This window comes from Amblyomma maculatum, chromosome 10 (assembly GCF_055883805.1).
Source record: "Amblyomma maculatum isolate TAMU_Amacu chromosome 10, ASM5588380v1, whole genome shotgun sequence".
Taxonomy (NCBI): Eukaryota; Metazoa; Arthropoda; class Arachnida; order Ixodida; family Ixodidae; genus Amblyomma; species Amblyomma maculatum.
The window spans coordinates 55,684,414-55,709,704 of record NC_139353.1 but is presented as its reverse complement, the minus strand read 5'-3'; the positions used below and the strand labels follow the sequence as shown (position 1 = coordinate 55,709,704).

General features: G+C 46.2%; 2 protein-coding genes across 2 annotated transcripts; one reads left to right on the top strand and one right to left on the bottom strand.

Annotated features, from left to right (window-relative positions):
- The first annotated feature begins 4,017 nt into the window (after positions 1-4,017).
- LOC146176540 (uncharacterized) lies at positions 4,018-7,632 on the top strand. The gene is made up of 2 exons (XM_084581314.1): positions 4,018-5,688; positions 5,731-7,632. Exons 1-2 carry the CDS (start codon positions 4,741-4,743, stop codon positions 7,630-7,632), a joined length of 2,850 nt encoding a protein of 949 aa, XP_084437440.1. The 5' UTR covers positions 4,018-4,740.
- Positions 7,633-10,069: 2,437 nt separating this feature from the next.
- Positions 10,070-22,087, bottom strand: LOC146176539 (solute carrier family 22 member 7-like). Its single transcript, XM_084581313.1, has 3 exons — positions 21,479-22,087; positions 17,138-18,068; positions 10,070-10,542 (listed from the first exon to the last, which is right to left on the bottom strand). Exons 1-3 carry the CDS (start codon positions 22,085-22,087, stop codon positions 10,070-10,072), a joined length of 2,013 nt encoding a protein of 670 aa, XP_084437439.1.
- Between the last annotated feature and the right edge of the window lie 3,204 nt (positions 22,088-25,291).

Genomic DNA, 25,291 nt, shown 5'->3' with positions numbered 1-25,291 from the left:
AGGTTTTGTTCCCTGCGTTTATGTTGGAGAGGGTTTGGAGAATGGCTTCGTGAGAGACGTTGTCGAAGGTTTTTTCTAGATCCAAGAAAAGAATTGCTTTGGTTGCGGTTTTGTTAGGGAGATCTATCACTCCTGCATGCAACTGAAGCATTACGTCCTGAGCAGGGAGTTGAATTCTGAAGCCAATCATTGAGCTAGGCAGAAGGTCATTCTCTTCTGCGTAGTTCTGAAGCCTATTTAGAATAACATGTTCCATAAGTTTACCTAAGCATGACGTAAGAGAGATGGGCCTTAAGTTCTCTATGCTTAGTTTCTTTTTGGGTTTAGGAATAAAGACAACAATCGCGTGTGTCCACATCTGCGGAAGTTCACTTTTGTTCCAATATTCATTAGGTCCTTAATTGCTGAGAGTGACTTTAGGTCTAAGTTTCTTAACATTTTATTGGTTACGCCATCTAGCCCTGGTGCCGAGGTAGTACGTAAATGGCCAATCGCGGTCCAAATTTCAGCTTCCGTGATCTCTCTGTCCAAGTCTTCATTTGGAACCCCTTTGTACTCGTAAGTGGCATGGGGGTTGCTACCGGTATTGAGATATTTGCTTCGGAGTTCGCTTGGTAGATCTGCATCTGTACCTGGGTATTCGTGTATGATTTGAGTCATGTGAGATCTACTTGCTGTTTTAGTGAGCGTGGGATCTAAGAGATGTCTAAGCAGAAGCCAGGCTCTTTTGTTCCCAAATTGGCCATTCAGCCCATCGCAGATCCGTCCCCATTGTTTTTCGCCTAGTTCCTGTGCGTGGGATTCAATCTGTCGTTCAGTTGATGCTGGCTGGACCTTAATTTCTTGTTACACCTCTGTTTCCTCCGTCTGTTTAGGATGCTTCTGTGTGCCTCCCAGAGATGCAAGAGTTTAGAATCAGCGAGGGACTGTTCATTCTACCCCAGATAAATTACCAGCTACGCTCCTCCAACCGGGCCGCTGATGGCAGCTTCAGCCTGGATGTAGCGGTAAATCTTCGCCGGAAGAAATAAAAACATACATCAACACAGCCGTTGCGACAGTAACCTGCTGGTATCTGAAGTGAGCTGCTAACTTCCAAAAAGAAAAGGTTCCCAGTACGAGGAACTCACTGTGATTGATCTCGAGGCACTGTGAATATTGGTCAACTGTACGACCTTGATGCACCTGGCCCAATAGTGACGCCCTTATATATTGCGGTATATCTAATTAAAGGCCGACGTCCGAAGCTGGTTTCAAAGCACATTTTTATACCGAGCGGCTTTGTTAATATGTTTTCCTCTCAAGCAATAAAACACACTAAACCAGATGGTGTTATTGGTAGCGCCATTCACTCATTCATGGCGAACTTACGTTTGAGGTATTTCCTAACCACCGAAGCCTTTGTGCGTTCGTTGGATGCTTATTTACCCTATATAGCAAAAACAGTCGTAAGAAGTGAGGCAAAGGTGCAAGTTGCTGTGAACTGATGCCGCTGATATGTTTTCAACGTCTGGTATAGCAATCAAAATGATATGCTTCTCTCAATTTTACATCCTGCTCGTGCTATACCAGCCATACTGAAGCGTCACGACGGCTATGAGAAGCGACATGAAAGGCTATATGTTAATGGCTTGAAGGCAAATAGATCAGTTACACAATTTTCTCGGCCGTCAAAATCACTTTCGCGTTGAATATGGTAAATGTAGCAATCAGTTTATTTTACAAAGCATAGTTAACGTTTTAATACTTCACCCTGCCGGGGTGGCGCAGTGGTTACGGCGCTCGACTACTGTTTCCAAGGGCGCGGGATTGAATCCCGGCCTCGGCGGTAGCTTTTCGATGGAGGCGAAAAGCAAGGCGCCTGTGTGCTGTGCGATGTCAGTGCACGTTAAGGAACCCCAGGTGGTCGAAATTTCCGGACTCCTCCACTACGGCGTCTCTCAGAGCCTGAGTTGCTTTGGGAAGTTATATCCCACAAACCAAATCAAACCAGCTGCGCAAAGAACATGACATTCGTACTACGGAGATGGATAATAGGTAACTTTTTAATACGCTGCACAGAGAAAATGATTTATTTATTTATAGGAAGGGAAAGGAATGGTAACTGTCTCACTTGTTTCTGTGGACACCTCAGCCGCACCGTAAGGGAAGGGAGGAAGGTGGAAGTGAAAGTGGAAAGAGAGAAAGAGGAGCCGTAGTGGAGGATACGGAGTAATTTCTACCACCTGGGGATCTATACCGTGCGCTGACATCGCACAGCACACGGACGCCTCTTCGTTTCGCCTCCATCGAAATGCAGCCGCCGAAGTCGGTTTCGAACCCGGGTACTTCGGCACAGTAGTCGGGCGTCTTACCACTGCACCAGCCCGGCGGGGCGCACAGAGAAAATAAAAATTGAAATTCGTAGAATGCAAAATGTTTTTTTTTCTTCCTTAGTCCATAGTAGCCAGTTTATCGAAGTGCACTTGTTTATGATAGATCTTTCATCTCAGGTTTTGCAGAGTGGTGGTTTATTGTGATAAATTAGGTGGAACAAAACCAAATTTACGGATATACAATTGAACTGCATGTGACGATTGCCAGATGCCATAAAATCAACACATAAACTTGAAGCAGCGCAGCTATTGCAAGGTGTAAAAAATACCCATCCAGGATTCCCAACAGCAATAAGCTTGTGTTAAAATTCTAAGCCAGGATATACGACTTCGTAGACACACTCGATTTGTGTGTTTCGACGGAGGCGAAACGAAGTGGCGTCCGTGTGTTGTGCGATGTCAGTGCACGTTAAAGCTCCCCAGGTGGTCGAAATTACTCCGTAGCCCTCCACTACGGCACCCATTTCTCTTCCGTCTTCACTCACACCTTTCCTTCTTTCCCCTAAGGCGCGGGTCACAGCACAAGCGTGACAGATACGGCGTCTTTCCTCTCCTGTGAACCAATTAGTATCGTTACGGAGATGTATTAGGTAGGACGCGCTGAGAGGGGCAGAACTCGACGCATAGACTTCAAGAGCCGTTGAGCATTCGCACTGTCTGTGTCGTTGTCTTCTGGAGCAGCCTTTAATCTTTCAGGCGCTGCTCGGTGGTCGTCGTCTTCGTCTGCGACCACACCACTTCGTCGTCCACACCTTCTCCGGTAACAATATTGTTGGTTGGTTGGTTGGTTGGTTGGTTCACAGGAAGGGAAAGGCGCAGTATCTGTCACACTTTCTCTGTGGACACCTGAACCGCGCCGTAAGGGAAGAGAGGAAGGTGGGAGTGAAATTGGAAAGAGAGAAAGGGGAGCCGTAGTGGAGGGCTACAGAGTAATTTCGACCACCTGGGGAAATTACTCCGTAGCCCTCCATATTGTTACTTAGCTATATTCGCTGTTCGTCATCAAGTGCGACAGACTCGGAGAAGAAATCGGCGCCCTCATCAACGTTAATTGTGCGGACAGCTTTGGGACTGTAAATCTTCTACGTAACATATGTCTTGGTGGAGGTGAATCTATTCGATATTATTATTATTATTATTATTATTATTATTATTATTATTATTATTATTATTATTATTATTATTATTATTATTATTATTATTATTATTATTATTATTATTATTATTATTATTATTATATTTTAATTACACAACTTGTTATTCGCTGGCGTCCACGAGTTTTTTTTTTAAAGAATGTAAAATGTGTTTTTGTGGACTCTTGCGCTCGCTTTTGTCTTTTTACAAAAAGTTGGTTGGTTGGTTTGTGGGTGTTACGTTTCGAACTTCCCGAGTAACGAGACGGTGCACGTGTCGAGATGGGCGTCCGTTTTTCTAAGATGACTGCACGCGACCACCTCGGAGTTCGTGGACCAGAACCACCCAGGACGCAGCAACACGGTGTCGCATATCGGCAGCGACGGCAGCAGTTGCCCCAGTTTGTGTCCGGAGGACTGTGCGCAGAGGCGCTAACGAATTCGCCGAAGAGCGGGCGCGCCTGTGTTTGGAAACAGAGAGCCGCGGCGCCTGCGCGTTAGCACCGAGGAGAGAGAGCGGGTCATCTCCCCCCCGTGGAGAAGAACGGTCACCGCATTCCTTTCCCGCGGAGTGCTCCCGCGCGAGGGGTCCGCGTGGGTGGCGCGCGGTTCCGACCTTGGACAGCCAGCAAGCCTCCTTGGGACCCCCATGCCTGACTTCCCCCGGCGGAGTCGCCATCGTGCCGCTAAAGTGGAAAGAGTGCGCTGGGAGGACGTTCTAGTGGGCGGTTCCCGAATGCCAGCAGATCAGGAACTCAAATGTGATTGGACTTTGACAAAATAGAAAATTCCCCAACTAGGTACTTGGGGACAAAAAAGTTGTTAAAAACGAGAGCACGAGTGCTCTCCAGTGTGTACCTTCTCAGATTCACCATGTAAATAAACCTTCGTTAAGTTCTCTCTAACTCTCGGCCAGTCTCTGCTTGGGTGACCACCGCCCAATATTGAAGTGCATGCAGCCCGACGTCTGACTCGGCTTTTCGCTACCCGTTGGTCCGCTACCGGAGCAGTACCAACGCAACAGCTGGTTGGCAGCGTCGGGATGGACTCCGCTGGAATCATGGTTGCAAGGTTCGGTGAGTGCTTGGCTTTTCTTCACTGAGGTTTTACCAGGCTTTGTAGTAAGTAAGTTTACAAAGGTGGTGGGAATTGTTTATCGTTAGCACGGGACTTGAAAGTACGTGACGATAAGAGATTTCTAAAAGGAAGAAATTGCAGCACTCGGGATAACCATGAATTTGAAAGTGTTGAAAAAGCCACTTTTGCTGGAGTTGGCCAAAAGTCTGGGTTTGGATCTTCAGGACCAAACGAGAAAGCCAGATATCATTGAGGCTATTGAGGCACTTGAGGCAGACGACGATGAGCTCTCGGAATGCCTGGAGCTGATTGCTGAGAGAGAGAAATCAAAGAGGGAAGCAGAAGAAAAAAATGAGAAACGCATGGCTGAAGAGAGTAAGCGCTTAGAGCAGGAACTTGAGCTGAGGCGTCTCGAACTGCAGGTGCTAAAAGCTCGAAATGAAAGGGATGAGAGCGTAGCATCGGGCACAGTAGAACGCAAGTCGTTCCGTATGAAAGACCTTATGCAACCTTATAGGAAAGGAGAGGACATAGGTCTGTTCTTGGTAAACTTTGAGCGCACGTGCGAGAAGGCAGGGTTTAGCAAAGCAACTTGGCCACAGTGCTTGCTGACACTGTTGCCTTGTGAGGCGGCAGATGTGATAGCCCGCTTGACTAAAGAAGATGCAGACGATTACGATAAGGTTAAATCTAGTCTGCTCAAAAAGTATAGAATGTCAGCGGAAGCTTTCCGGCAAAAATTTCGCAAAGCTAAAAAGGAGAATGATGAGTCGTACCCGGAGTTCGCGTATAAGCTCATGGCTAACTTGGGGGAATGGCTCAAAGAAGCTAAAGCTTATGACGAAAGCCAAAGAATGTTGCAATGCTTCGGACTCGAGCAGTTCTACTCTTGCTTGCCTGATGAAGTAAGGCATTGGGTGCAAGACAGGCCGGAAGTTGCGACTGTATCGAAGGCAGCAGAACTGGCAGAAGAGTTCGTCTCGCGCCGTGCGCTGGACAGGACGGAAAGCCCTAAATACCAGAATAGGAAAGCAGCTGGATGGAGAGGGCAGCCTGTAGAAGAGAGGCAGCAAGCACGAGGCGTAGACGTCTCAGAAAGAAGTGTGATCGTAAGAGAGGAAGTACTTGAAGTAGAAAACTGTCAGAAGAAAGCTTTTGAAAAGAGACGGCCATTGGTTTGTTACAACTGCCAAAAGCCGGGACATTTAGCTGCGGCTTGCAAAAGCCCAAAGATTGTTTGCTTGTCAGTGAACAGCAACAATGAAAGTATGCGACTTCTAGAGCCATACTTACGAGATCTCGTCGTGAACGGAAAACCGTGTCGCGTGCTTCGAGATTCGGCGGCTACAATGGATGTAGTTCATCCCTCGTATGTAGAGCCAGAAAATTTCACTGGAGAGTGCACATGGATTAGACAAGCGGTGGAAGCAAATAGCGTGTGCCTTCCAATCGCTAATGTCAGCATTGAAGGTCCATTCGGCGTACTTCGCACAGAGGCTGCCGTGTCAGCCAGTCTGTCGAAGCAGTATCCCTATCTTTTCTCGAACAGGTCTGATCAACTGTTGCAGCAGAGGGGACTAGTGTTCGGAGAAGGGGCTGTTCACGCATTGACTCGCTCGAAAGCACGAAAGCTGGCTGCTAAATCCGTCACACTAGAAGCGTCAGGTGACGTTGAGGCGACAGAACATGAGCGGTTAGGCATGACAGAGGCAATCCACGCGCCGACTAGCGAGGAAGTAAACATCTCAGACATGTCAGAAGGTAGCGAGGATGGTATTGAGTTTAAAGAGGCCTGTCGGGAGCTTCTCATAACGTCGCCATCTGACAGCTTGCAAAGATTGCTGGGGGTGGACCGATCGTCCCTGATAGCCGAGCGAAGAGCCGATTCCACACTGCAGAATCTTAGGCACATGAAGAGTAAAGGTATCGCGAAGAAACACGTGATATTCGTAGAAAGGTCCGGAATACTTTATCGAAAGTATCGTGATCGCAGAGGAGTGCAGGTCGACCAATTGGTCGTACCAAAACGCTACCGCGGTGATCTTTTGCACTTGGTTCACAAGAGCTCGCAATCAGGTCATTCAGGGCTCAAGAAAACAAAGAATCGGTTGTTGCAGGAATATTACTGGCCGGGATGTTTTCGGGAGGTGGAAAATTTTGTAAGGACCTGCGAAACATGTCAACGGGTGGGCAAGCCGGGATATAAGGCGAGAGCCCCAATGAAGCTAGTGCCTGCGATCACGGAGCCATTTCGACGACTCGTGATCGACACTGTTGGTCCCCTTCCAAAGACTAAGACTGGTTACAGCCACATTTTGACAGTAATCTGTCCTGCCACAAAGTTTGCTGAGGCAGTGGCCCTGAAAGAGTTAAGCTCAATGGAAATTGTGAACGCACTCATGTCCATTTTCGCACGGGTTGGGTTTCCCGCTGAAATACAGTCAGATCAGCAGACTGTTTTTACCAGCGCACTGAATACAAATTTCCTGGAGAAATGTGGGATTAAATTAATCCGTAGTTCAGTGTACCACCAGCAGTCCAACCCGATGGAAAAGATGCACTCGGTAATGAAACACATACTGAGAGCACTGTGTTTTGATCGCAAAACCGACTGGGATGCCTGTTTGCATGCAACAATGTTTGCGCTGAGAACCGTGCCTCATGAGGCCACGGGGTTCTTGCCGGCCGAAATGGTCAACGGCCGCTCCCTGCGATCGCTACTACGCTTTCTTCGGGAATCGCGTGAGGGCAGGGAAGAGAACCCTACGGTGGTGGAATACGTGCTCACGCTGCTTGAAAGGTTGCACAAGGGGCAGGAGCTCGCGGGATGCGAAATGAGTAAAGCGCAGGTGAGGGCCGAACAGTGCAATGACCGAACAGCGAGATCACGCTGTCTTGAAGCTAGAGACGCGGTAATGGTGCTAAAACCGTCCGAGAAAAATAAATTGGAAGTACAATGGGAGAGCCCAGCGGAAGTCATTCAGAGACTGTCCGACACGCGCTGTCTAAATAGCCTGCCCGGAAAGCGAAAGATAGAGCCACGGTAAACCTAACGGCATCTGCCGATGACTTAAGTCGATGCTTTTGGTGTTATTGATAGCATCGGTGAGCCTGGCTTGGGTATGTTTTTTTTCCTGGCATACGTTTGCATTATTACCATTTTATTTTAATCTTGAACATTGTGTTTGTGGGAATGAAGAATGTTCTGGTTGTTTCAAGTGCTGAAGTAATAGTAAAAGGATTAAAGTAATATTGGTATGAGAGCCTGGTGGATCTCGTGGAGAGAGTCCTGGCGCTTGCCGTCTTTGCGGCTGTGATTTTCGTGTGGTTCAAACTGATGCTGTCTTTCCTGTGAATGAGCTGGTCTGCAGAGATCAAGAAGCCCTCCATAGTCTTGACAAGAAGCAACGAGGAGCTGCAGAGTCCGTTGGAGGCAGCAGAACATCAGCAACAGTGAACCGAACCAGAACGACATCGTGTATCCCTCTGGACAATGGTTGCTGACCTTTGTGCATCGGGATCTTCAACCGCCGCCGGAGAAGCTGTTACGTTTCGAACTTCCCGAGTAACGAGACGGTGCACGTGTCGAGATGGGCGTCCGTTTTTCTAAGATGACTGCACGCGACCACCTCGGAGTTCGTGGACCAGAACCACCCAGGACGCAGCAACACGGTGTCGCATATCGGCAGCAACGGCAGCAGTTGCCCCAGTTTGTGTCCGGAGGACTGTGCGCAGAGGCGCTAACGAATTCGCCGAAGAGCGGGCGCGGCTGTGTTTGGAAACAGAGAGCCGCGGCGCCTGCGCGTTAGCACCGAGGAGAGAGAGCGGGTCATCTCCCCCCCGTGGAGAAGAACGGTCACCGCATTCCTTTCCCGCGGAGTGCTCCCGCGCGAGGGGTCCGCGTGGGTGGCGCGCGGTTCCGACCTTGGACAGCCAGCAAGCCTCCTTGGGACCCCCATGCCTGACTTCCCCCGGCGGAGTCGCCATCGTGCCGCTAAAGTGGAAAGAGTGCGCTGGGAGGACGTTCTAGTGGGCGGTTCCCGAATGCCAGCAGATCAGGAACTCAAATGTGATTGGACTTTGACAAAATAGAAAATTCCCCAACTAGGTACTTGGGGACAAAAAAGTTGTTAAAAACGAGAGCACGAGTGCTCTCCAGTGTGTACCTTCTCAGATTCACCATGTAAATAAACCTTCGTTAAGTTCTCTCTAACTCTCGGCCAGTCTCTGCTTGGGTGACCACCGCCCAATATTGAAGTGCATGCAGCCCGACGTCTGACTCGGCTTTTCGCTACCCGTTGGTCCGCTACCGGAGCAGTACCAACGCAACATGGGGTTTAACGTCCCAAAGCAACTCAGGCTATGAGAGACGCCGTAGTGGAGGACTCCGGAAATTTCGACCACCTGGGGTTCTTTAACGTGCACTGACATCGCACAGCACACGGGCGCCTTGCTTTTCGCCTCCACCGAAAAGCGGCCGCCGAGGCCGGGATTCGATCCCGCGTCCTTGGGAACAGTAGTCGAGCGCCATAACCACTGCGCCACCCCGGCAAAAATAAAATGCAAAGATCATGACAGCGAAACTCTGAAAAAGAGTTGCGAACCTTTACCATTTGCTAATCGGGACTTCACCACTTGAAACAAATTGTCGAATTTAATCTGCGTTCGCACAGCAGATGTTCGGAATAAGGTTTGCCAGTATGACTCCTCAAAAGATACACTTATTTCCTGCATGTTACCAGAAATATTTTGTAAAAAAGGTGGTTTACTGAGACCAAAATCACCAAAGAGCGGCCCTTTACATAACAGCCGTGATAGCTTCATGGATTGAACTACACAAAACGATGACAGTGCTATAATGCAAATTGTTCGCTGTTTGACGGCTGCCCGTCGAGCTTCAGTTGAGATACACGGTGAAATTACTTGCGGCACAAATACAGATGACGTTCGATAGGCAGAAACAAGGATAGACTTCACAAAGTTCAGCCAGAGTTGAATACTCAAATTAGCGCAGTGCTATTTCGGCCATTTCTCTTCGAACTCTTCGAGGTTCATATCTGCTGGAAAGGCATATATTCCTCGTTAAACACCGATGCCATTGTTATGGTCCACTTTATAACAAGAAGAGTGATACACGGAAATGCAGACAAGCCTAAACATTTCACTGCGTACATTATTAAAGGCCCCATGTAATTGCATCCTAATAGCAACCTTTTCAAACTTGAAAATGACAGCGCACCTCCAGAAATATGTCTCAGATTTGTTTTGTTCTTTTAAATTCAGAAATAAACTTGATAAATAATTTTATAATTTTCGCTTTAAGCGTAGAGCTAACGTAATAAAATGAAACTGATTTCGCTGCTGCGAACAAAAGAACAACATTGACAATTAAGAACACATGACAGTGAAAAAATATAGGCAGGAAATTCGAGCATTGATCCAACTGCCACTCATATCACGCCTTCTCAGGAGACAGCTACGTCGTCACAGGCTCTCTCTCGAAAGTCTTGACATTCTGGACAAAGAAGTGCTGGAGCTCCTGCGGCGGTCAGGGTGCAACAATGCCCTGCTATGTCGGCGAGCCACTGTGAGAGGAGCGTTGAGCATCCATTTGTCCGCACCGGCGCCAATCCGGTCATGGACTGTGTTCACGGCGTGCACCTTGGTCGTCTCCGGTAGTACCCGCCACGCCAGCGCCCCGAAGGCCACCAGCAGAATGGAAGTTGCGGTGAGCAGAGTGCTTTGCACACCGCTCGACTCGATGGCTTCCACAAGAGGTGTCACGATGGCCCCCAGACGTCCGCACATGAAGCCCAGGGAGATGCCACAGCCTCTGAGCACGGTGGGGTAGATTTCTACAGTGATGACGTAAAGGCTGATGACGGCCAATTCAGCGGCTAGCAGCTCCGCGATTAGAACTACCGTCCCAAGGGTTGAGGTGAAGATGTGGGCGCTGCCTGCAAAAAATGCGTTGTAGTTCAATCACTATCCCAATGTTAAACTGCCAAAAAATAGAATTTCTGTAAGGATATTGAAATTTACCTGTAGCTAACCATCACGGGCTATAGGCGGCCCCATTAAGCGGTTGTTAGGGTTGATTCGCTGCATATTTAACAAGAACGCCGTCGCAAATGTCGACAAAGCAGCAACGCCATCTGAACTTTTGGAATTTGTGTGGTATTGAAGAGCCAATAATTTTCGTGCATCGAAATCTACATCGTCTTGAAAATAACCATATTGCACCAAATATATCATGGTGGAAATAAGAAAAATACAACAGTTACTGAGGCACTGCCGACCTTGTGTTCAATTTTAAGACGCAATAGAAGGTCACGATCAAGCATTGACTGGAAAACGTATATTAAGTATTTGGTGATTTAATTCAAACAATTTTTCCGAGCTTATACCCGTCATCTCAATTTAAAAGAAGATAAATGAGAACTTCTCAGGGAGGTGTCATTTCACGATCAGACATTTTTATTTCTTTAACTCTCATAAGATCACTCGTTTTAAAGAAACTAGATAAAAGATAAAACCGTTTTCATTGACCACATAGTCCGGCCAATCAAAAGAATTAGTGTGCTGTTTCTACTACAGTGCACGAAGACTGCCATATTCAGAAGCGAAAAAGCTAAAGAATAAGTTTTCGGAAACATTTAGTTGTAAAAATTAGTACTGAAATAAAAATTGACGACATAGCCTTGACATTCTACGAAGCGTGCACATATTTAATCTTTTTGCATGTAGCTTGTTTTTTTAGGAGTGATGTAATAATAATAATAAAAATGTAATCACAATAATAATATTAATAATAATGTTTCACTGACAGCAATTTTCAAACAATGTTTACTTCGGAGCTTCTGGGTGGGCCGGCAGAAACTGTGCATGCCATGCACAGGAATACGCAATGTCTACAAATAATGTAAGTTTGATTTGAAATAAATTCTGTTGAGTAGAATTTACAGCAGAAACGAAAAGAATAACAACATGATATCCTCCAAATTGATCGCACATTCGTGGTAATGATCTGGAAATAGTTATGTGTAAGCACACAGTCGAAAGAACACAAACGTAGTGCCTGTTCTCGCATACAATTAATAAGGAGACTAAAACAAAAAGACTTTCAAGGAAACCATGTCATAAAATACACTTTTCATTTTCTTTTAAATTGAAGTCACAGTCATGGTTGGTAGACTGAGTGGAGATGTAACGTAGCAGAATATGAAAATGAGACAACACAAAATATACCTTTTGCATCGCAGCATATATGCCGAGAAGGAAATAGTAAATAACTGAAAGAATGGTCACAAAGCATCATGAATGTACCCTGCTTCTTAAGAGCTGTTTTGATTTTTAGCTGAAGGTGACATTGCAAGGTCGTCGAATAAGGGGGTAAAAGCACTTGCACATAATATTTTCTAGTTTTTTTGCCAGTAATTAGTACAAACTCGTGGCATCATATATTTTTCTTCCGGTCTTATTGTTCTTCCTTTGTTCAGGGGTTCTTTGCAACGTATGTCACAGTTAAAGTCACACATTGATGTAACTGTGTTAAACAGTTTTCCAAGTTGTTTCACAATATCTTCCGGTTGTCTATCATTGAGCTGCTAACCATACTCGATAGTTGTGTAATTGTAAGTAGCTATTTGTTCCCCTTTGTTTGCCTATTAACAGAGAAGATGCCGTAGATGGCTAAACAATTTTGTAGGATGCTTTGCCTTAGATCTGAAACGTACTGTAACTCGTTTTCGCAGTAGCTGCCTAAAGCCACTGGTATACATAAGCCGCAACTTGCTCTAATGTCTTACAAATGTATACTATATGATTGCCCCAGGCACAGGATTCACATATTTTTCATGCCCAAATATTCGAAAGAGCTGGTGTAAGGCTGTAAGGCAATGAAAGGTAAGTGTAACGCAATAACAATAATCGCTGCGCAATCTATTGAGCCTTTATTAACACTTAGGTGACCTGCTTATGAGACTTTCTAAAGCTTTGTTGACTTTGTCTATCCCGGTAAACATAATTTCATATTTTGACATTAAGCTTATTACTCTTGCATTTCATTGCATCACTCATAACGAATAGTCATGTGTGGGCGAATACCACAGCTGTATCAGCAGCACACTGCAACAGCTGTGATGAAAAATTTAGGGTATTTAGATTATATATCTCACCAGAACAGGAGCTGGCCACCCTGGTGCAGTAATTGGCCACAACCTCCTATGATAATCTCCATCAAACCCCGGCCCTCAGTCACCAGCGGCTGCGGAACAAATTACCACGGCGGCGGTCAGACCTGTGACGCAGCAGGGGGTGCTAAGAAAGCATGGCTCCGCTGGACAGGCCGCCATTGGAAACTGACCCTGGCAACGTTTAATGCTAAAACCCTAGTTAGTGAAGCTAGTTTAGCAGTGCTGTTAGAGGAACTAGAAGGCATGAAATGGGATGTCATAGGGCTAAGTGAGGTTAGGAGGCCGAATGAGGCATATACTGTACTGAAGGATGGGCATGTACTGTGTAATCGAGGTTTACCAGAGAGGCGACAACTAGGAGTAGGTTTCCTTGTCAATAAATATATAGCGGGTAATATAGATGAATTCTATAGTATTAATGAGAGGGTTGCAGGCATCGTAATTAGGCTTAATAAGCGGTATAAACTGAAGGTTGTACAGGCCTACGCACCTACATGTAGTTATGATGACCAGGCAGTTGAAAGCTTCCATGAAGATGTAGAATCGGCAATGCGAAAAGTAAAGACGCAGTATACTGTACTAATGGGCGACTTCAATGCCAAGGTAGGGAAAAAACAGGCAGGAGACAAGGCAGTAGGTGACTATGGCATTGGTTCTAGGAATAGCAGGGGAGAGTTACTAGTTGAGTTTGCAGAGCGCAGTAACCTACGAATCATGAATACCTTCTTCAGCAAACGGAAGAACCGGAAATGGACATGGAAAAGTCCTAACGGAGAGACTAAAAATGAAATCGACATCATAATGTGTTCAACCCCCGCCATTGTGCAGGATGTAGAGGTAATCGGGAAAGTGCGATGCAGTGACCACAGGATGGTGAGGTCCCGAATTAGCCTAAATCTGAAGAAGGAACGCAACAGATTAGTAAGAAAGCAACCCATCAACGAATTAGCGGTGAGGGGGAGGGCAGAAGAGTTCAGGATCTCGCTACAGAATAGGTATTCAGCTCTAACTGAGGATGGCGACATTACCCTAGAGGCAAGGAACAATAACTTCAGAGATATCATTACTGAGTGCGCGGTAGAAGTAGGCGGTAGGATAGTTAGAGAGGATACCGGTAAGCTGTCTAAGGAGACGAAAGATTTGATTAAGAAACGCCAGAGTATGAAAGCTTCCAATCCAACAGACCAGATCGAATTGGCCGAGATATCAAAGCTAATCAATAAGCGCAAGGTGGCCTATATAAGGAAGTATAACATGGAGAAAATTGAGCATGCTGTAAAGATCGGGGGAAGCATTAAAGCGGTAAAGAAGAAATTGGGCATAGGCAAAAAACAGATGTATGCGATAAGGGACAAGGCGGGCAACGTCATCACTAATATGGACAAGATAGTCAAAGTAGCCGAGGAGTTCTATACAGATCTCTACAGTAGCCAAAGTAGTCAGGACCGTAATGAGATTGGCGGTAGGGAAAAGCAGTCAGACGTTCCACCAGTGACGAAGGACGAGGTCAAGAAACATTAGAAACTATGAAAAGGGTGAAATCAGCTGGAGAGGATCAGATAACCACAGATTTGCTAAAGCACGGAGGGGATATCGTGCTAGAGAAACTGGCTACCCTGTATACGCAGTGCCTGATGTCATCGACGGTACCGGAACCATGGAAGAATGCAAACATTATCCTCATTCACAAGAAAGGGGACTCTAAGGACCTTAAAAATTACAGACCAATCAGCTTACTGTCTGTTACATATAAGGTATTTACTAAGGTAATAGCTAATAGAATCAGGACAACCTTAGACTGCAATAAAGCAAAGAATCAAGCAGGGTTTCGGAAACGGTACTCTACTATCGATCATATCCATACCATCAACCAGGTGATAGAGAAATGCTCGGAATATAACCAGCCCTTATACATAGCATTCATTGATTACGAAAAAGCATTTGACTCAGTTGAAATCTCGGCGGTGATGCAGGCATTGCGAAATCAGGGGGTAGACGAGCCGTACGTGAAAGTGCTGGAAGATATATATATATAGTGGCTGCACAGCAACCATAGTTCTGCATAAAGAAAGTAACAAAATTCCCATAAAGAAAGGTGTTAGGCAAGGAGACACAATCTCCTCAGTACTATTCACAGCTTGTTTAGAGGAAGTATTCAGAGACTTGGAATGAGAGCAATTAGGGGTAAGGGTAAATGGAGAATACCTCAGTAATCTGCGATTTGCTGATGACATTGCCTTGCTAAGCAACTCGGGGGATGAACTGCAAATAATGATTGATAACCTAGACAGAAAAAGTAGAAAGGTAGGCTTGAAAATGAATATGCAGAAGACTAAGGTAATGTTCAACAGCCTCGGGAAGGAACAGCAGTTTACATTAGGTAGCGAAATACTGGAAGTAGTAGGCGAATATATCTACTTAGGACAGGTAGTAACCGCAGATCCGGACCATGAAAAAGAAATAACAAGAAGAATAAGATTGGGATGGAGCGCATTTGGCAAGCACTCGCAGATTATGACTAGCAGCTTACCGGTATCGCTCAAGAGGAAAGTATACAACAGTTGCATCTTGTCTGTACTCACCTATGGGGCTGAAACGTGGAGGCTAACCAAGAGAGTTCTACTTAAGTTGAGGACAACCCAGAGGGCTATGGAACGAAAAATGGTAGGGGTAACATTAAGAGATAGAAAGCGTGCAGAGTGGGTCAGAGAAATAACTCAAGTTACCGACATTCTAGTGGAAATTAAGAAGAAGAAATTGACATGGGCAGGACGTGTAGTGCGAAGAGAGGATAACCGATGGTCGCTGAGGGTAACAAACTGGATTCCAAGGGAAGGAAAGCGTAGCAGGGGGCGGCAGAAAGTTAGGTGGGCGGATGAGATTAAGAAGTTCGCAGGGGTCAAGTGGATGCAGCTAGCACAGAGCCGGGTTAAGTGGAGAAATATGGGAGAGGCCTTCGCCCTGCAGTGGGTATAATCAGGCTGATGATGATGAGATTATATATGTATACCATTGTACAGAAGCGGCTCAATTGTTGAACCCTGTGGAGCTCTATATTCTATTGACATTTTGTCGTTCACTATACTTCCTATTCTGGCTACTTTGAAATTCACTCTCAGGTATTCCTCAAATAATGCAGCAAACGTTCCTTAAAATCCCATTTAGTTTTTCGATAACTTTCTCTAAAAGATATTGTCAAAACTAACTTATGCCTAGGAACAGTGTTAACGTTATTTCATTCTTGTCAAGAGCTGCACTAATGAAATCAATGAAATATTTAAACATTGTTGTAGTACGTACTCTAATGCCTTATAAATTCATACTGCGTGTTCGATAACAGTGAAGGTGGCTAAACTTTATCCTAAAACCATGTAAATAATTTCCAATTATGTGTGTTAATGCAGAAAGCACAGTCATAGGACTATAATCTATTAATCCGTTTACTTTTACATGTTTTTGCACAGCTATAACGATTGAAGTTTTCAGTCTTTCTGGAAATATGGTTGAAGTCATTGCACTATTTACAATGAGTAACAACGCGCCAGTAAGTTTGTTATATAGCGTCTCATTATGCGACCTTATTGCATTATATCCTTCTCGTTTATTGATGAGGATTGAGCGTGTAAAAATAAACAACTATAATGGCATCATTTCTGGTTTGGTTTGTGGAGTTTAACGTCCCAAAGCAACTCAGGCTATGAGAGACGCCGTAGTGGAGGACTCCGGAAATTTCGACCACCTGGGGTTCTTTAACGTGCACTGACATCGCACAGAACACGGGCACCTTGCTTTTCGCCTCCATCGAAAAACGGCCGCCGAGGCCGGGATTCGATCCCGCGCCCTTGGGAACAGTAGTCGAGTGCCGTAACCACTGCGCCACCCCGGCGGGGTAAACATCATTTCTGATATGCCCTGGCTGCATTAATTTCTACTCTAAAATTATCCAGACCTTCAGGGTGCATTTTCTGTCTCAGTAGTGAAAGTGCAGGTAAAAAAATACCTGTCGAATATTTCACAAAGTACCCTTTAGCCATAAGCGTCCCGAAACGCTTAAGTACTGTGTCTGCAGTTCGGTCTGTTCTATGACCCATTAATTGGCTGCGACGTGTCCAAGTCTTTTAAAGATCTTCATGGTCAAATTTTTTTAAATATTTATTTTTCGATACAAGTTTCGCTGCAACCTGACAGCGTAGGGCTCAAATTCTTTCCTGACAGTTGCACCGTCAGGTTTATTTTGGCATGTTTTCAAAGCTCATTGTTTTATTTAAAAAGCTCTAAAACTTCTTTAGTGATGTACTTGTTTTTATAGTTAGCTGTTTTAACTTTACTCGCTTTCTTGATATCCTGGGTCACTTACTGGGAAGGAAGTAAGTCACTGCAGCCCGAGTAGCTATCATGCTGCCCAGAATGACCATGCTGACCGCCGTTGAGAAGCGCCGCCCTTTGGTGCTTAGCAGGAAGACATTGGCGGCCACTGCTGGTATCGAGAAAGCAAGGAGTGCATGGTTGACGACGTCGTAATCGGGGCTCTCCCGCAACCGGTAAGAGAAGCTGTTCGCCAAGAACCAGCAGCCGTAGACCACCAATGTCTCTTTGCGAAACGCTCGGTTCGTGAACAGCTCTACCGGCGAGGCTTCCTTAAGCACCTCGCCCGATGCTGTCAAGGCCTGCGCTCTCGCCTTTCTGGCTTCCTCCATGATAACTTCCAGCCTCTTGACTACGAGTTGCATGTCCTCGCCATTCATCTCGGCCGCTGAGAGCACAACGTCCGCAGCGTTCCTGATTTGGAATGTTGCCAGGAGCCAACAAGGCGACTCCTGCACGAAGTAGACTGCTCCGATCAGCAGTCCCGTGGGGACCATGCAGGCGAGCTGGCTGAGGGACCAGTCGTTAACCCACCCGTGGACTAGCTCGCCGTAGACGTGAGCCGCTGAGTAGCCGCCGGTGACGGCAATGCTGCAATAGAGCACGCGGCGGGAGGAGTCGATGACTTCGAAGAGCAGAACGATAGAAATGACGACCAGGCTGCCGGCAGACGCTGATATGAAGAAGCGCAGTGTGGCGAACATGACCAGAGTCTTGGAGAAGGCGAGCATGATTCCGGACACAATAATAATGGCTAGAGAGGCGCCGAGAACTGGACGTCGACCAAGGCGATCGGCCGCTGCACCAGCAAACGGCATCGCAAATACGGATCCCGCCATGTAAAAGGCAGTCAGCAGCGATAAAACCCAGCGACGGTTGCAGACCAAGTCCCACTCTCCCACGATCGAGCTGCGGGTCGAATCCTGCATGGGACAGGCAGTGCAGGGTTTACTAGAAGTCAAGCTTGCTTTTTTTGCAAAGTGCAAAGACCTTCAAAATAGCAAATGACTTACCTTTTGATTTCGGCCGCACTCTTTTGCGGGCGCACATAACTTGCTGTAATTAATGAAAACTAATGAAATGTTTGCCGCACTGCTGTAATACATGTATTTGTGTATGCTCGTATTGAATTAAGCTGTATTGTACTATTTGTGTGATGATTGTTTTCCTGCTAGTATGTAGAACGTTTTGTGTTCTAGTTCTTTGCCCCCCCCTCGGTAGCACCAAAACGCGCAGTGGAAAATGAGATAAATAAATTGAATAAATGCTACGGGCAGTGGTTCAATGTAATCAGTGCCCCACTTGTGCCTAAACATTTTCTCTGTTTGCTTCAAATGTGTGAAGCCTAATCTTCTTTTGACCGCTGCGAAGAGGCCACAAATAAACCGTACTAATGGCATTATCAACAGTCCCTTAGGGACATCCGTCCAAGGGCTGTTCCTTAGAATATTAAAGGACCATATCCCATAGTAACTATATAAACCATCTAATCTAAGAACTCAAAATGCCGTAAAGGCCGAATGCTAGAAAAGGATGCTGGGCGGCGGACTACATCTTCAAGGTTATTGTGATCATACGAAATTGATAAGCAGCGTGAAATAGAGAAAACTCAGAACATGTGTGCATATTGGCAGCAAAAATGTGTCACGACGCCATCTGCTACTCAACTCGGACGCTACTTCTTGGTTTTACAGAAATATATGTTTGTTATATTAAAAGGCATTCTTCAGAATGCTATTGCGTAATGTTGTTGTTGTCTGTAATATCTAACTGGGGAAGCAGCGCAGACCTTATTGTTCGCATTGGAACTATTTGCTTTGCAATCACAAGGCTTTGTGAGAAGTGAACGCGCGTTATGCGCAGACACACTCGATGCGCAAGCTCGACAAGATTCGTTAAAATGCAAATTTAGAGCGTATTTTGAAAAAATCAAAATGATCAAAAATGCAGCTAGAAAGGTGTGAAAAAATAATGTGATACTTTCTGGAAGGAAAGTTTATATTCAACCAACATCGGCTAGAAATTCGCCACCAAAGGAGGGAATCAATATAGGAGTTTAGCACTTCTTAATCAGCATTATCACATCAGACGCCTTGACATGAAAAATAGGGCGATTCTTATAATTTGATATAAGAATAGATAGGATAGCGTATCTAAAACCACCTTTTCATTCCTCGAACGCCTCTACATTTTTTGTTGTGAACAAATTGGTTTATAGGAAAGAAATGATGCAGGATATGTCAATTTCCCCAGGGAATTTTGAAATGCGCTCTAAGGAAAGGTAAGAAGTAGAAGTGAATTAAAGCGGAAATAGAGAAAGAGGGGCAGTAGTGGAAAGCTCCAAAATAATTTAGACTACCTGGGGATCTCTAGCGTTCACAGACATCGCAGAGCAGACGGATGACGCAGTGATAAGTGTAGGAGTTGTGCTGTGTTATATTTTCCGTTGTTTTTCTGGAAAGGAAGTATGTGTCTCACTTCTCAGTGGTCGCGTGTTCATGTTGTGGCTCTAGAAAGAAGGAAAAGAAAATGCACAAGCCTGCTACTGGCTTTGTAGCTGAGCCACCTCCGCTGTTGTGGCTGTAGGAAGAAGGAAAAGAAAATGCACGGGCCTGCTACTGACTCTGTAGCTGAGCCACCTCCGCTGCCTCGTGCAGACAGAAGAGAAAATAGAGCAGAAAGAAAAGGAAGAGGGAAAGAAAGACGCGCGCCGCAACAACAGCCGTCGTCCACCACCACCGGTGGCGTGTGCAATGACGGCCTACAACAGATAAAAATTCGTGCCAGGCTGGCCCTCGGCACAAGCGGCGGTGACCAACCTGTACCAGCCCCATCGCCACCTCCGCTGCCTCGCGCGAACAGAAGAGAAAATAGGGAAGAAAAAAAAGAGGGAGAGAAAGACGCGCGCCGCAACAACAGCAGTTGTCTACCACCGAAGCAGTGGTGGGGTGCAACGACGGCCTACAACAGATGGCTGGTGGCTGGCTAGCCCCCACCGCAAGCGGCGTTGACTTACCGTCCCAGCCCCGTAGGGCCAGGAACTGCCACCATTCACCACCTCTCCACCTGGTCGCCTAAGCTTACATTATGTAAAGTCGTGCAGAGCCCAGTGTGCCTGCTTCTGAGCTACTTCGCGTGTCTTGTAATGTGTTTCCAGTGTTTAAAATTTCTAAACGGTAAGAAGAATCTTTGTCCCAGTCTCCCGAATGAAAAGGGCCTCCCCTAATGAAAAATCAGCGCCACTACACGACTCAGAATCAAAGCCCCTCTGCTCTACACTTTTGTCAAGGGCTGTACGCATGTCATCGGTTTGAATCCTAATCACACAAAAAGCTTCCAAACAGACTAGTAGATGGCTGCTAAACGGTAAGAGTAAGAAAAATGGTATGCAACCACCACATGGAGCTCTGAGCTAGAGTGTTTGAGCCACAGTATTGATACGAAATTACCTGCGGATTATATCTGACCGTTTTTGTGTTTACGGCCACTCTCATGATTTGACAAAATGAGCTGAATGTGCTTTACATAACATCGAATCAGCGAGCAACGCATGTGCTCATGGACACTTTGCTTAGGAGCCATATTAATAAAAAAAAACAGTACAGCGGTGTCTAAAATCTGAGTAGCCGTGACAGCGCGGCTTAGCTGTCCTTAGCACTTTATAGGAAATTCCATGTAGGGAGAAAGAGGAACCTAAATGAAAGCCGGGAAGTTGGGGAGATACTAGAATTCGTGGGGAAAATAAAATAACTGCGCCCCGCAAACGAGAGCCATTAACTCTGCCCCTTCATACATATAAGGCGGCGGTTAACTCTCAACACTAGCTTACGTGTCCAGAGTATTTTGTTTCGAATACCGGCTAAGATGTAGGGGGCTTTTCACATCGAGAAGTTTATGCGCTGCCGGGTAAAAAAAAAGGGGGGCCGACATATTTTGCCCATTTATTGTACGACTCGCCTACGTTCATGGCTCCTTTATACGGATCTGTTTCCGAGCAGGCTCGGAGTAACTATATTACTTTTAAAGCAGAAAATTGGGCTAGTTGGTGATCATTAGATTCACTGCACGTGGTAACTAGCGCTAAAGACAGGGACAAAGGAGAAGCGGACACCACGAACCAAGTTGGTGTCTAGCGTTCGTAGTGTCCGCTTCTTCTCTGTCCCTGTCTTTAGCGCTAGTTACCATGTGCATTAAACTATATTACTCGCTTGATCACTCATTCGTGAAATCAAATTTTATTATTTCATATATACGATAGTAATGAAGCAAAATGTGTGTAAAGTTGTCAGACCCACAAATAACACTTCCCCTGAAAAATCTGAATAGAACTCACAGCGTATTCCCAGCCGGTGTCGCAGGGCACAGTACTGCGGTTGTTCGAAGAGACCGCGCCTTGAGCCAGAAAAAGAGGCTCGTATCGGTAGCATCTGCTGTACGATCCGTCCTTCTCAACTGGTATGCTGGCGTTTTTCCACGTCTCCGGCGGTAGGTTGGCGTACGCAGCGGGAGCGCGGCACCAGTGGTCCACGGGTCGGGCCAGGATCGCCGCCGCCTCGGCGTGCACGACACTGCAGAATACGGCCAGCTGCGTGCAGAGCAGGATGAGCTTCTGGAACACGCCATGCCCGAAGATGAGGATGTGGTCCAGCGGCGACACAGTGGTATCGGAGGCGTGAGAAGCAGTGGCGGCGCCGCTGACCAGCTGCAGCGGGGCAGCATTTGCGTCCGGTCTTCGATCATCGGACAAGGGCGAAGCTACCGAGGCCACACCTCGCTTATCATCTGGGGACAGGGGGGACGTAACAGAGAGCGCAGCCCCAGTTTCCGGCGCTGATACAACAGGGATGATGGAATGTTCGATGACCGTACCACCTTCTGTTGTCCCTGTGGTTTGGCGGTCTCGCTTCGGCTTGGAGGACCTCTTCCCCCTTTTCTTCGCCATATATCTAAGAAATGAAAGCCTGAGCGACGCCTAGGCTAGAGAGAGCCACATACGTCCTGTGTCCTAGCCTGCCGGGTCGTTCTTCTTCTTTGCTAAAGAGGATGCGCGTTGAGATTGACCAATAGTGCTTCTTTGTCTTCTGGTGTCGTGTCTGTAGTCGCCACAAAACTATGCTTATTATGCAGGTCATAAAACTTTCAGGGCCCAATGTTGTCCACCTCGAAGGATATGAATTGACCTTGTTTACTACTCTTTTCTCTGGCCCTTCCTGCTAGTCCTTAATCACAATATGCAGAATATGCAGTTCGCAATCGCCATAGCTCATCCTCAAGTTTGGTTTGGTTTGGTTTGTGGTGTTTACCTTCCCAAAGCTACTCAGGCTATGCGAGACGCCGTACTGGAGGGCTCCGGAAATTTTGATCACCTTGGTCTTTTTAATGTGCTCTGATATTATACACCACACGGGCGCCTTGCTTTTCTTCTCCATCAAAACGCGGCCGCCGCAGCCGGGATTCAATCCTGCAACCTTGGGTAGAGTAGTCGAACGCCTAACGAATGCACCAGCATGGCGGGGCATCCTCAAGCTAGTGCCGCTGATATTTTGCTCGCACTAATCAACATACTGTTGTAAGCTAGATATTTTTGACTGGTAGTGTCGTCGTCTACATCTCTGAAGAACGCTGTGTTTAAACTTGTCACGTGTAAACGTGAGATACATTCAGGAGGAGAAGGAGAAAAGGAGGGCGGAAGGCATGGATGTTAACCAGAAAGAATGAATTCCTTTTGGCTACCCTGCACTGGGGAAGGGGAATGGGGAATTAAAGGAGGAAGGTAGAAAAGGAGAGGAGGTGAGAAAGTCACAGTCTGTCAATCAGGCTAGTCTCTCTTAAAAAGCGAAGATGTGCCTTGTCGGCTTTGAGCGCAGATTACTTTTGTGCTATGGTCCCAAGAACTTCCCTTTCGTTAAGGGGTGAGCGTCCAGAAGATCCAATGCAGTACGCAGGGTATGTCGTTCAGTTGCAAAAATAGGGCAATCCGAAAGGAGGTGCTCAATCTTTTCATGAATGCCACATCATTCCCAAGCAGGGCTTCATTTGGTTTGTGGTGTTTACCTTCCCAATGCTACTCAGGCTATGCGAGACGCCGTAGTGGAGGGCTCCGGAAATTTCGTTCACCTGGGCTGCTTCCTGAGAGACATTCAATTTTCGGAAAGACTTTAACTCCGCTCTTAAGCTCGTCATATGACATCGTTATTGCATCCTGTTTGTTACCCTCATTCTTATTCTAATTAAAACACGTACATACTGCTAAACGTTTCATCTCTGCACCCACCTGCGCATTCGCATACAGTAGCAAGCAGTCAGACTGAGACAGACGACGCAACATATTCGCCGCCATTCTGTCGGTGACTGATGGAAACGAGGACAAACGAGGAATCGGCAGCATACAACCCCCTGTATTATTATTGATTGGTTCGCGTCCAGCAACCAATGAGTGGGACATGAAAGAGCAATAAGTCAGAAAGCTCTCGTATTTAAAAATATATTACACGAATTTACTCCACCACTTACAGTATCACAATATTGGCGACACATTTGGAATGCGTGAAATTGGGTTCATTACAATTTAAGGACGGTTCTATAGTTACGCACTCTATTTTTTCACTGGCGAAAATGAGGGGAAAATTATTTACTAGAGCAAATTTAAAACCAAAAACCTCCTATGGTATCTGTGGTGAAGCAGTCTGCCTATAAAGGTGGTCGTGTCACTATGGGGCTTTAGATTATGAAGATTTATGATATACTTTCAGGCTGCTTCATTTTATTGCATAAGTAATACTGCGCCAGGTTTCGAGCCGTCGTGTATCCCCGGCAGACGCAACGCTTGAGCTTAAGCCGCCGCTGCATCGACACCTGAAATGCGCCGTAAGGGAAGGAAGGAAGGGGGGAGTGTTGTCATTAGAACGAAAAAAAAGGGATATGAAAGAAAAGACTGCACACAGAAATAAAATCTGAGGAAAACAACTAGATTCCAATTACACTTGCTTGTTTCACACACGCACGTTCACGAACTGTTTTCAAGCGTCCGCTCTCCGTGCTGACGCACCGCTCACTCCCGTCCTCGCGCACTTTGCACTCCTGGCATTCCCCGGATCGCACTCTCTCAACGCATGTGATGCGAGAAAGGTCCTATGTTCCAAGCTGGCGTCGAAATCCAGGCACGTGCGCCAAAGCGGTGTTCGGGACGCACCAATCAGGGTCCAAGGGGCGGACGGCCGCCGCCCAGGGAAAGGAACTGCGCAGTAATAAAAAGATGGTCACTAGGAGGAGTGAAAGTGGAAAGAGAGAAATAGGAGTTCACGTCGGTGTAAATCAGTTGCTATGCGACATTACAAGGAAAAGCATCGGCCATGCGCCAAAGCCAGAAAACGGCAACGGGCTCAAGAGACTGCTGACGAACGTGAACAACGGCGAGCGCAAGAAACTGCTAAACGAACGAAGATTGATACGTGATGAGTCGAGTCGAGACCAAGTCTCACTACTTTACTGACCACCGTTGTGTTTTCATCGGTGTAAATAAAGCCAAAAAAAAAACACTAGTCATTCATTATGTATCGTGTCTTTATTCGTGGCTAAACACGTCAAGCTACACCCACAGCTACACTACATGCCGAACCTTAAGCGCAACCATTGCAGTATTGCTTGCACAACGTTCCAGGTTTAACCAGAGCTAAACTAGTGCCAATTTTATTTATACCGTCAATGTTACGGCTCCTGTTTGCAGTTGTCGTATTACCATGACATTTTTCTACCCCCTATATGTCCTCGCTTATATCCTGCATATATTACACGTCATGCCGAAAACTATTAAGTGTTATACCTATGTCCTAAGACGTCACATGTAACTCTCCTTCTTGAATGTTTGGTAGTGATTGTACAAAATACGGCAGAGACATTTAGGACAGATTCTGGGAATGCGAAAGCTTTAGCCTTGCGCCGCTCGAACGCAAACAGCTTTGTAATCACCCAGTGCTTATCTTTTGCAAATATAGCCACATTCTTATGTTATTTAGTGCCTTTCTCTACGTCGGCTCTGTGCCTTTTCGCTGTCGACGTACTCGGAAGGCCTGCTAAGTGGACCCTTGCTTGTAGTGAGCTGTTGAATGCCTATAGCACGCAGTCACAAATACCCGTTTGCTGTTAC

Coding starts and splice junctions, on each gene's coding strand:
- LOC146176540 (XM_084581314.1), top strand. CDS start 4,741: ATGAATTTGAAAGTGTTGAAAAAGCCACTTTTGCTGGAGTTGGCCAAA. Junction 5,689..5,730: donor TAGACGTCTCAGAAAGAAGT/GTGATCGTAAGA, acceptor GAAAACTGTCAG/AAGAAAGCTTTTGAAAAGAG.
- LOC146176539 (XM_084581313.1), bottom strand. CDS start 22,087: ATGGCGAAGAAAAGGGGGAAGAGGTCCTCCAAGCCGAAGCGAGACCGC. Junction 18,069..21,478: donor ACACCGGCTGGGAATACGCT/GTGAGTTCTATT, acceptor TGTCCCATGCAG/GATTCGACCCGCAGCTCGAT. Junction 10,543..17,137: donor AGTGACTTACTTCCTTCCCA/GTAAGTGACCCA, acceptor CATTTTTTGCAG/GCAGCGCCCACATCTTCACC.